General features: G+C 38.4%; 1 protein-coding gene across 3 annotated transcripts in view; it reads left to right on the top strand.

Annotated features, from left to right (window-relative positions):
* The window catches only part of mrrf (mitochondrial ribosome recycling factor), a 46,091-nt gene that overhangs the window by 13,882 nt on the left and 19,462 nt on the right, over positions 1-12,747 (top strand). For 2 of the 3 annotated variants that reach the window (XM_052037079.1, XM_052037080.1), the window contains 3 exons: positions 3,294-3,505; positions 4,472-4,627; positions 8,625-8,743. In XM_052037079.1, the coding sequence (XP_051893039.1) occupies positions 3,322-3,505; positions 4,472-4,627; positions 8,625-8,743 (459 nt within the window). In that variant the 5' untranslated portion in view covers positions 3,294-3,321. The remainder of the gene's footprint in view (positions 1-3,293; positions 3,506-4,471; positions 4,628-8,624; positions 8,744-12,747) is intronic. The other variant, XM_052037082.1, reaches the window with a different exon arrangement.

Genomic DNA, 12,747 nt, shown 5'->3' with positions numbered 1-12,747 from the left:
CACAAAAGATTCTGCAGATGCTGGAATCTGAAGCAACACACACAAAATGCTGGAGGAACTCAGCAGGTCAGGCAGCATTTATGGAGGGAAATACAGTCAACATTTTGGGTTGAGACGCTTCATCGGGGCTGATGAAGGGTCTCGACCTGAAGCATCGACTGTTTATTTCCTTCCACAGATACTGCCTGTCAGTATCTGTCACTTGTACCAAGGTATAGTGAAAACCTTGTCTTGCATACTGTTTGTACAGATCAATTTATTACACAGTACATTGATGTAGTACAGAGTGCATCGAGGTAGTACAGGGTAGAGACAATAACAGAATGCAGAGTAAAGTGTCACAGCTATAGGGAAGTGCATTGCAGGTAGACGATAATGTGCAAGGTCAAACAAGGTAGATTGTGAGGTCAAGAGTCCTCAAGCCCATAGAAGCTGTTCTTGAGCCTGGTGGTACATGCTTTCAAGCTTTTTATCTTCTGCCCGATGGAGAGGGGAGAAGAGAGAATGTCCGGGATGGGTGAGGCCTTTGATTATGTTGGCTGCTTTACTGAGGCAGCGATAAGTGTGGACAGAGACCATGGAGGGGAGACTGGTTTCTGTGATGTGCTGAACTATGTCTGCAACTCTGTGCAGTTTCTTGCAAGGCATCCTGAAGGGGTTTATTTCTGATTAGGTAGTCAGGGCACTGTTGTAATGTAGCAAAAACAACAGCCAATTTTGTGCACATCAAGCTCCCACAAGCATCGATGTGATAATGATGGTGGTAGTCCTTTTATGTGATACTGATTGTAAGTTTTAGCCAAGACACCATGCATAGCTCCCCTGTTCCTCTGCAAAATTGGGATCTGTTATGTTTGTCTGAGAGAGCAGATTGCCTCAATTTAATAACTCATTTGAAAGACAACATCTAACAGCACTCTCTCAGTCCAAAATCCAAGAGCCTGGACTTTGGTACTTGGGTCTCTGGAAGGACTGGGAATTAGAGGTGAGAATGCTACCCACAGAGTCAAGGACAGGAAGAACACCCGACACCTTGTCAGATAATATTTCAGAAATACAAAAGTCATAGGTTGGAAAGTGTTTTTCTGTCAGTTTATGTCACTGCTTGAATAGAGTCCACTGAAAAGATGTGGTTCCATGTGATTCTGGGAAGTAGCTTGATGGTGATTCTTGATCAGCAGGGATCACTGATGGCTGCACTTCTCTGTGCATCCTTCTTGTATTCTCCTGCCTCCTGAAAATGTCAGGCTTGCTAATATAGGTCCATTCCCATTTTCTACTTACAAAGCCATTAGCAATCATTCCTGCTCTTTGAACCCCACTACTGACATCACATGAACAGGGTCTAAAGCCGGCCAAGATTTCGGACAAGCTGCATATGTCTCATTACCGGAATTCACAATCCTCTTTGTTCTGGAGTTAGTTCAGCTTTGCAGGATTTTTATTTATAATGCATTGTTGCACTGGTAATCAAGAAATATGTATATAAATATTGGGTATCCAGAAGTCACTAAAAGATATTAATTTTATGCTAAGGAAGGATTTGTATGGTTTCATCATGATGTAAACTCATTTGGCATCTGAACTCAGAAATAAAATTACTCTTTGAAAATCACCTTTCATCCTATTACATTTTAGTAGCTTTAGTTTTATGTGAGGATTTCTCTGCATTCTGTGCCTTTTTATACAAACAGTTGACCCTAGAGAATCGATAATTCTGGTTTGCTTTGAATTAGTATTCAACTCTAATGTCTGCATTTTAGATCAAAGGACATGGGCTTGGTACAGGAACATTCCTGCTGAGGTAGAAGATCAGCTGTAATCTTATTGAATGCCAAAGCAAGCTCGAGGGGCTAAATGGCCGACTTCTGCTTATATTCAGTATTGTAATGTGTGCTGAACTAGATTGCTCCTTATTTTAAAATATTAGCACCATTCCCAGCTGTTGAGCAGCTATTCATTCAAAAGACTGGTATTTCTATGGCACTTTTCATATCTCCTTAGGGCATCCTGAAGCACTACAACAGTGACTGCACCTCGAAAGCTGTTTATTGTCTGTAATATAGGAAACACAATGGCTAATTTGTATAAAGGAAGCTTCCCCAATTAGCTGTGTAATAATATCCAGACTGCATGGCTGAATTAAATTAAGGATCCTTAATAATATTAATAACTTTGGCAGATTAACATGAATACAAATTAGTGAATAAGAACTTTGAGTGATGATTCATTGACAGGCCTTTGAGTTAACAGGGAAGTACATATAGTTTGTGATATCATGATTGTTATGTTTTGAACTCTCAACCCAATACAGAGAAATTGCTGCCCTCAAATGGGATGTTCACGGGCCAGCTAAGTAACAGCCAAGATCTTAATAACACTGATGTGTGAATTGAATCAGTGTTAGTTATCATCCTTTAAGTAGGTGAAAGTTTCATGACCATGACCTTAAATGTTGCTGAAATTCAGACAGTCAATTTTGCTAAATTGGCTAGCATCCTACAGCTAAAACTGTCCTCTGACCTGTAGGACTTGCATTAAAATCCAGTCCAGACTGATGGATATATGCTTCCTCTTTCTGCTTTGAAGGTCCCATATAAACCCAGTTCGTAGCACTCCCTACAGTACAAACTGCTCTAAATACAGTAGCAATCTGTCTCAGTCGGAGGCCACTGGTATAGTTTGTGTGAAAATTGGAACCATTCAGTCCTTGAAGTGGGGCATACTGTTGCGAAAATTGGTTTTAAGGCGCATAGGATAGCGTGGAATGACCTTCATTCTATATCTGGGGTATGTTATATCCGTACTGGAAAGAGTTGCACTGTGTGGCTAAAGTGGAAAACCCATGGCATTGGTGGTCAATCAGAATTAAATTCAGTGAAGAGACTGGAGAAGTACAAGGCCAAATTTAATTATCAGAATAATACAAGTTGCTCTTTTTTTAATGGTTAAACACAAGGTAGTAGCTGATATCAAATGCAGTTCAGTGTAATGATTGATTAGCAGTATTTTCCAGTGGCTGGCTCTGATGACTATTCCATTAAGTTAGAAATACAGAGAGAATAGATTTGAGGTTGTGTTTTATTAAAGAAACCTGGTATAAAATCAGGAAGTGTGTTTTGTCTTTGGATGTTGGAAAATGTTGAAAGGCAAGTTGTTTATCTGCCTTGCAATAGACAGATGTCTTACCGACAGAAGCCTGGGAAATCTGTGAGTGTGAGGAAAATCAAATTGTAATTCATGCCAGCAAGCTGCTGAAAGGTTCTCCATCTTGTCTTTCTGCTGTACTCCAGGTAACGATTAAAAGCAGTTTCCTGCACAATGTCAATTACACTGAGATGGATGCATCAGCTAGCACCTAGAGTCTACAAATTTTGTTCACCCTTTGTACAATCAGCAGTTCAGCGCCGAGTAGGACATCCAGCTCTGTTTCTGGACAACTGCAGGCAATGTGAGGCCCTGTGCATAACACCGAGCCGTCTACTTGCCACCAAGAAGACCAAAGGTAATTCTATCTTAATACTCCCTTTCTCATGTAATTTGTAGGAGTGAAAAAAATGTTTGCCTGGTTCTTGAAAGTATTTGCTCATGTAATTGTCACACATGTTATATATATATATATATATATATATATATATATATAACACTATTAAAAGAAAGTTACCTGGTTGAGTTCAGTTTAGTAGATCAGTTAGTTAGAGTGAAGTTTTAATCCTCTAGATTATGTTTAAAATCTTAAACTATTTTGATCTGGAAATTCTCTCCCTGAGACCCTATTTTAATTAAGAATAATACAAACAGATTCTATTTTGGCACCTATCACTGAACTTAATGTGTGTGTTTGCTCATGTGCAATGCCTTTCCAAATGATTGATTACAAAAATCAGTTGCATACTCATTCAGCAAGATGTGACCATCAAATATGTGACCAGAGAGTTTAGAGAAGATTTTGATTTCCTAAACTATTGATGCATTTCAAGGAGTGATTTTGAGAATCAGCAGATAAGAGAACATCATACTTAATTTTATTTATAAGTTTGGTTTGGTTTAGTTTAGTTTGTGGTCATATACACCAGGGTGCAATGAAATTCTTTGCTCGCGTGAAGCTCACAGAGTAAACAGTGTACGTGGTAGTAATCAACACAACAATAAATACAGTGACGATGCAAAACAACAGAATTGTGCAAAGATTGTAGTGCAGTCTGAAGTAGTGCAAAAAGAAATGATGAAGTGACAGAAAGAAATGCTAAAGAGAAATACTACGTGAGAATGTATTATTTCTGAAATCTTTTCTCTAGCCCATTTACAGTGCAAACACAAAATGACCCAGTTGCAATTGTAAATTTAACCAACTTCAGCTTTTCGCAGATAAGCTCTGAATCGTTCTACTATGAGTGAACTTGTATTAGCTTCAGTCTCCTTTGTAACAACTGAGCAGTGCACCTGAACGGTTACTGATTGTAAATTGCAGTGAAAACCAAAGGACAACCAGGACCTCGAGTGAACATCAACGCTGCTTTAGTGGAGGACATTATTAACCTCAATGAATTAAAACAAAATATGTTGGAAATCGTAGAGAACCTCAAAGATGATTATGGGAAGAATCTAAATATAAGAACCTCTCCAGGTAAGCTTTCTAGATACATAGTGCATAATGGTACAACACCTGCTTTACAGAAAAAAAAAGTCTGAGAACACCTAGAGGTTTTGGAAATGGTGCATGTTTAATGGTCTTGGGCGTGCTGGTTTATTTCTTAGTTGCGACTGATTTTTCATTCAGCATGATGCTGCCAGTGCCATCCACAGGTCACCCAGAATTTTGCTTTTGCCAATCACTACTTCCTTCATCAGATTAACCAGAACAGTTCTTTAAACGCCATACAAATATCCATCAAAGCACATCTAACATTTAACAGAGGAATCTTAAGCGGCTCTTTGCTGCTGTGGTGAAAGTACCCATTACAATGTGTTCAGAATGTCCTCATCAAAATCATACAGACATAAAATGCTGCAATAAGTTGACCTCAATTTTACTTATTTTTATTCATTATCCAACAAGCTGATTGGACTCCCCACTATGTACCCAATACCTAAATCACTGCTCGAGTAATCACTCATTTTGTTTGGCAAAATTGACCTTCATTTCCACCACTGAGCATTTGTAAGGCTGGTCTTTTGCTGATGCAACACTATTTTTCTAGTCAAGTGCCTGAATTAAGTGCTGCTAGGTTTCCTGAAATCTGCCCCCCGGTTAAATTTCATTACCTTCTTTCACTGAGTGGCAGAAGCTCAAATGTCAAGATGGTTAATTAGCCAAACTTTATATTTAAAAGATTTGAGGTGTGAAACCCTAATAGTTTCCAGAAATGATAGTCTGAGGACCATAACTCTGTTTTTCCAATAAAGATGTTCCATTTATTTTCACTTTTAAACTATCTTGTTATTTGTAATGAGTAACTTTTTACAAAGCCATAACAGGAGTATGATTTCATGTACTGCTTCTGCTACAGGAACACGGGGCAGAACCTCTCTCCTTTTCTCTAAAATCATAAAAATTACAAATACTGTATTTCAATATTTTTATTCCTAATTGTATAAATCAGTTTATTATTGTCACATGTACCAAGGTACAGTGAAAAACGTTTTGCATACCGTCCATACAGATCATTTCATTACAACAGTGCACTGAGGTAGTACAAGGTAAAATAAATAGTGTTTTGTACTCTTTATTTATTTTTGTAACTTGCAGTAGTCTTTGTTTTTGCACTGTACTGCTGTTGCAAAACAACACATTTCATGACATATGTCAGTGATAATAAAACTGATTCTGAGTAACAGAATGCAGAATAAAGTGTTACAGAGAAAGTGAAGTGCACACAGACAATAGTATATAATAGTAATCTGAATTGAAACTTACAGGAAAGTCTTAGAAAATTACATTTTGAAATCTATGTTGGAGATTTAATACTCAACATGTTTTAACACTATATAAATATAAGAAGAAATTCAAACACCAGCTTTCTTTTTAAAAAAAAGCATTGTTCATCTCTCCCAGATGAAAGATGCCCAATTTCTGATTCTTTTTTCTTCCTCATTTTGTAAGGTTTACATTTGCTTTGAGTGCCTCACCATGCTTTGGCTGTGCTACATTTGACTTCTGTTGCCCTGTTCGACCTTCTGCAGCCCCTCTTCACCATGGTCTTGACCAGGAAGAATCCATTTTTGCTAATAGCTTCCTGTAAATGGCTTTTGTAAGAGGCACATGTCAAAACCGTCTAGCTGAAGTGTTTGCAGATGTGATGGATTGGTTTTCCATGTAGGTTGACAGGTAACCGCATCCAAGGGCAAAAAAATCCAGTTGTCATGAAAACATTTGCAAAAAAAAACACCGTCCAGTTCTCTTCTAAATATCAAGGAATTTATTAAATCCTCATTCCCATTATTTAAGGAATTGTTCATTTTTTTCATTGTCACTTTTTAAAAGAACTAACATAAAAATTATTGGCTGAACTGAACTGCAAAATTTTTGAGAATGAGTCGCCCTTATTTAAGTTACTTTTTCTTTCAATGTTTCTACCAACGAGTTAAATGTAGAGGACTGTATGGCACTTAGAAAAGTGACAGCAAAATAGCACCCACCTTGTAACATGCTCAAGTACAAGTCTTGCTTATTCTTAACAGCCCAGTTTTGACACTTTAATTGCCTTTTTTTTTACAATAAATTATTCAATTTATTAACTGTTCTGAAATAAGTGATTTGTGCAACAAATTCCTTTAATATTAGCTGTACGTGAGTTTCACTAGGGAAAGGTAGTACCAGGACAGAATGGAAGTTGGACAGAGCCATTGATAAATTTGTAGTAGTGAAGGGCCTACTTTTGGAGACACATGTTGTCAGTATATTTATCTACAATTGCTGTAAATATAAAGGATTATTTTAAATGTTATTATTTTAATGTTGATGGAATTGTCATTTTAGTTACCCACACCGACAGTACTTCCCAAACCCATGTCGTCTTCTGCTACCAGCAAGAAGAACAAGGAGCAAGGGAGCACTACCACTGCAGATGCTGTAATCTGGAGCAAAAAACAATCTGCTGAAGGAACTCAGTGGGTCAAGTAGCACCTGAGCTGGTCCCCTACCACTCCCCTACCTGATGCAACCTGCCTGTCATTCTTACACCCCTCCTCAGTCCACCAATCACCTCAGACTCCTTTCTCACCACCCCCTTTCTCCTCTTCATATTGGCCATCTCGCCTCTCCACGCTCAGTCCCGATGTAGGGTTTCAACCCGAAATGTCGACAATCCCCTTCCTCCCACAGATGCTGAGTTCCTCCGGCAGATTGTTTGTTGCACCACACCTGCAGGTTCTCTTCCAAATCTTACACCATCATTACCTGGAAATGCATGAACAGTCCTTCACCATCACCGTGTCTAAATCCTGGAATTCACTCTGGACTGTGGGAGTACCTTCATCAGCAGGACCGCCGTGGTTCACCACCACCTTCTCAAGGGAAGTTGGGAGAGGTGATGAATTCTAGCCTTGCCAAAATTCCAACATCCTGAAAAATAAAGAGTTAGACTACATTTTATTGCACCATTGATTTTCTAAGACACATCCACTAATACAATTAAGCCCAAATTTACTTTGGATGTGTTCTGTATAAAGAAACTGCTAATTCAGGTAGATTTGAGAAAATATTTTACTCCTATTGCCTCAGGAAGACTTTTAACACAATCAAGATTAAAAAAAACTTTTTAGGAAAATGCAAAGATTTTTTTTAATTTTAAAGGGAAGTACTTAATTTCCTCATAATGGGTTAGGATCCGCAGGCAGATCTTCCACGGATTCACAGCTAATATCCAGCTATGCAACTTGAAGAAGAAGACTGACTCATCAGTAATTCTGTTAAATCTGACTAATTTTCACCATAAACCCGTAGCCAGAAACAATGACATTAATATTTTAATTGCTGTGTGCTGCAGGGATAATGTGGTGCAACATCAGCTAATTGATTTGTTGATAGCAGTGTACAAGGTACAATGATCCAACAGCTTAAGACTGTTGTATCTTAAAAGCAACTTAGTGCTGAGTTGATCACATGAAAGGAGCAAGCAAGACCACAGAATCAACAGTATTAGCTTTCTGCTGTCTTCTGCCTCTTGAAACAATGGTAGTCTTGTAGCTTCAGTGCATAAACTCTGTCACATGCAGCCAGTGACTTGTAGCATGTCACCCCATCACTAATTGCATTTGACACAAGACCAGGCAATGATACAAGGTCACTAGTGCTAAACAGAGGGTATGGTGTCTGGCCCTGGTCATACTCTTGATACTCAATTTCATTAAAGTCAGCAGAGCTGACAGTCAGGAAGGCAGTTGCAATGGGTGGTTGATACTGTAGCGCTGGGAACCAAAGACGATTGCTGCCCATGTTTCAGGACCGAGGTTGGGACAAAGGTGTAGAAATTTTGCAAGCTTAACAGGATACATTCCAGCCTGAGCACAGGGAAGCACTCTTTAGAATGTGAATGCATTTCACTATAAAAATGCTTCACTTACATCTTATTGAACTAATTTGTTAAATACTTCCATGTTTTCTTCCATTTTATTTTCTTCAGGTGCTTTAGATCATATAACAGTTACGACTAGCAATGGAAAATTTCCATTAAACCATTTGGGTCAAGTCTCCATGAAATCGCCTCAACTCATCTTAGTAAATATGACAAGTTTCCCTGAGGTGAGTCAATGTGTAGAATGTGCACAGTATTTGCACACTAGTAGTTTATAGATGCAGTTAATGTTAGGTGTATATTTAATCTTCTTTTGATACATGGTTAACTATTATTTCTCACGGTTAACTATTGGGGATTCCAAACAATATAATTCCATGAATGCAGCAGTGATAGTTAGATTGCACTTCGATAAAATGTAGCAGTGCTTTTTTATTGTCTCTTTTAAAAATGAGCTCTTTTGTTTAAGTACAGCTCTAAAAGATTTAAAATATTAAGTATAAGAACCTTGATTTTTAATAGTCTTCATACAATCACAGAAATTTAATGCCCAAAAGGAGACTCTTTGTCTTATTATATACCATGAAGCTAAAAAACAAAACCTGTTTAGGTTCATCCCACTTCTCAGCTCTCGGCCTTTAGGCCAACAGTTCACAGCTCTTCAAATGCTTGAACCATGTAGTGAGGACTTGTACCTCCATCACCCTTTCAGGTATTCCAGAACCCATCCCTCCTTTAGTGAAAAATACTTTTCCTCAACTACTCTATAATCTTTCTGGCAATGAACAGATCTATGTATCCAGTTTATTGAACTGTCTGCTAACTGCGAGGAATGGGCTCTTCCTGCTCTCCCAGTCTAGACCTTTCATAACTTTATATACCTCAGTTAAATCCCTCCTCACTGACTTTTGTTCCAAAGAAAACAACCCAGCCGAACCACAGTTTTCTCATAACTAAAATTCTCTGGCCCTTCTCCTAACATACATCCCACTTGGTCATAAAGCTAAGTGGAGGGACCCTGTTTTCTCTTGCCCTTTTGATGCACGATGAAGTGGGTGAGAGGCATTCTGCTCCAGACACTCTCTGCCAATACAGACCACTGTGAATTGTGCTTTTCTCACTGGGAAGTGCACTATTCCTAAAAATCCGGGATTTGCTGTGTAGGGAATCATTAGTATCCTATTCCTGTGGCTCAATGCCTTTGTACATCAGCATGCTACTATGCATTAGCGTTGCCTGTGATGCAGTATGTAATACAATCCAGTCAGTAAAAGCACTGAACCTCTGAAATGCATTTCATCATTTTGAAACATTTAAAAAAAAGTCTTGAGATATCAAACAGTGAAAAGTGCTGTCTCTAGTTGCCGGGGGAAAAAACTTAAGATCTTAACTGAAAGAATATGAGAAAAATTGCTTTAATGTTGAAAATTATGAAATTATTGAGTAGTGGTCATTAGCTGTTAAGGCAGAAATCTTATCATCAGTTAAATAGGGAATGGAAAACATATTAGAATAGGGAGAATATAAAAGGATAATGGGGAAAGTTGAAAGAAATGTAATTGCAGTGCTTAGCTGCAGTTAAAGAGCAAGCACTGATCCTGGTGAATTAGGCTGCATAGTTTCTTCCATGCTTCAGTCTGAATGATTCTGTGACTTGTTTTGAAGAACACATTCTACTGGATGTTATAATTGTACAATATTCCAAAGACTGCCGCAATGAAGGTAGCAGAGGACCATTCAGTCAAATTCTCAGTTACAATGAAGTCTGTTGTTTACTGTATGACAAGATGATGGATTGTTCAAAGCCTACTTTAACTTTTAAGCACTCCATTCCCGAGCATCTTTCATGAGAAGGAAATGAGCCACACTTCCACCTTGTATTGTTGTCTTTGGGAACATGTTTGCTTGATAAACACAGCTTTCACTACAATTGTGGAGAATTGCTCTGCCTACTCTGATAATGTCTTTAACTGTTATGAATGCAGTTGCAGAGACAAAAGTGTTGTGAAAAGGACTGTCGTTATAACAGTGAAGGTTTGTACCATTTTCCTTCTGTCTTTGTGAACTATAATCTCTGCCAACATGCTGGCACGCTAATGTTCAGGTGGTACAAACTCTGTTTCTGTCCTGCCTCATTGTGGGGAATTGTAATTTGTCCAAGAAACCATTTGCAATGTGCAAGTCTGAATTGGCAGGCAATTTGATTGTGGAAGGCATTGTAGTCTTGCTTAATTCTGTCCTTATGTCGTTAAGCCCACCCCACAGCAAGAGATGCTGGAGCAGCGGACAAGATTGGGGCTAATAACTGATTTTGCTTTATTTTTTTTCTCTGCTCATGATTGATGAGAGAGAAAAATTGTACCTCAGTAGTTTGGAATACGCTAGTGTTTGAACCCCAGACTTCCCTGGGCTTTCACGTTCAGTATCAAACCATGTGGCGCATTTACCCACCAAGTCCTGCATGGAACAAGCTATATTTAGTCTGAAATAAAATGCTTTCTTTTGTTACACATCTGTCGTGTGTGCATTACTGTTTCCAAGTTATCAGATTAAAGATAAAATCTCACCATCAATATTTGAAAGTCAACCATGTCAGAAAATGCATATTTTGGACTATGGGTTATGTTTTTCCAGTGCGTCTAACTCTCTATTCCCATAGTTTTCCATATGTGATGTATGTGGAAATATCTTAGATTTTGAGCCATTTTCAATTCAATTGGAAAGTGTTTTAGAATCACTTTTTGTTGGTCCAATTAGCATGCTACAACATTTAGATCATCTTGCAACAGCCAGCAAATGCTTTTGCACAAGTTGGAAGAATAACCCTTTGAGTACTGAATTTTTCGTACAACTTGTGCAGTAGGTTTGAACAATATTTCGAAGATTGTTTTAAGTAACTTCACAGCTTGGGTTGTGATTGTTCGTAGTAACAGTCCAGATCTGATCATTTTCTTACGTTGCCGAAATGGCATTTAAGTACCTGAAAGGTCAAGTTTGCCCTTGATCAGGTATAGACACCATTTCCTGACAGTGTCACCATCATGGAATCAGCTGTTCAGTTTGTGCTTAGCAGCTGAACAGGAATTACTGCTGGCTAATGACACTTCAATGAAGACATGAATGCTTTGAATAGAAACAGTTTTTTTTCCACAAGGTCTGCTGTTCTGTTATTGGTGTAACATTTAAGTTTCACAACTGCAGCAAATGTATCTGTTATACAGCAGGGTAAAGGAGTAGGGTGGCGTATCTTTTGTATTCTAACCCTCTTCTGTCTGCTGTAACCATTGATATATAAAGACACTGGCGTTTCTCTTTTCACCACCAAAACGGCAAACTGAGCTTACTTATTACGTTCTGATTTCTCTTTGTGTTTGAATAAAAGGGAACTGGTCTGTCAAAACAAGCGAGATCAAGATGTACAGTGTTGGCTATATGTGATGACAGCATAACACTGAAATATTTTGGCTATGAATAACTTGTATATTTTATTCAATGTTAAAAACATTGAGTTCAAAGAATGACTGTGTTGGTTTACTTGTAGTCACTCCAACATTCAGAGTGCAGTTAACGCTCTCCCTGAGCTGACCTGAGGGGCAAAAGGGACCTGAGGGGCAACTTCTTCATGCAAAGGCTGGTGCAGATATGGAACAAGCTGCCAGAGGAAGTAGTTAAGGCGGGTACAATCAGAACATTTAAAAGACATTTGGACCGGTACACGGATAGGGAAGGGGTAGAGAGATATGGGCTAAACACGGGCAAATAGATGGGAATCTTGGTCAGCCTGGATGAGTTGGGCCGAAGGGCCTGTTTCCATGCTGTGTAACTCTATGAATCCATTTTTTTTTACCAGATTAAGAAAAACTTTGTATAAAATAGTGTAAATATCACTGTTTAAGTTTTCTATTGTAGTCAAGCCTCTTCTGTTTTCCTTAATGAATTTAATGTTTCTGGACAATTTGTGGAACTATCAGAATAAAGGTCAGGATCTCAGAGTCATTAGGCTTTTTGCATTATTTCCCACCATATTCTATAGTGGGGGAGCAATAGACAATAACAGTATTAAATGGGAAAGACTGGTGCATCAAGTTTTCCTTTATTCTCGACCAGGTCAACAGGCAAAGACTGCTGGCTGTCTTTTCAGGCAAGAGCCTTGACATCCATTTTCACAGCCACTTGGCCCATCAAAGTTGTAAATATTCTGTGGGATAGCCGAAGCTAAAAAAGCTATGTC

This window comes from Pristis pectinata, chromosome 23 (genome assembly GCF_009764475.1).
Source record: "Pristis pectinata isolate sPriPec2 chromosome 23, sPriPec2.1.pri, whole genome shotgun sequence".
In the NCBI taxonomy this organism is placed as follows: Eukaryota; Metazoa; Chordata; class Chondrichthyes; order Rhinopristiformes; family Pristidae; genus Pristis; species Pristis pectinata.
Note: the sequence above shows the minus strand (reverse complement) of the source record. Positions and strands in the feature narration are given on the sequence as shown.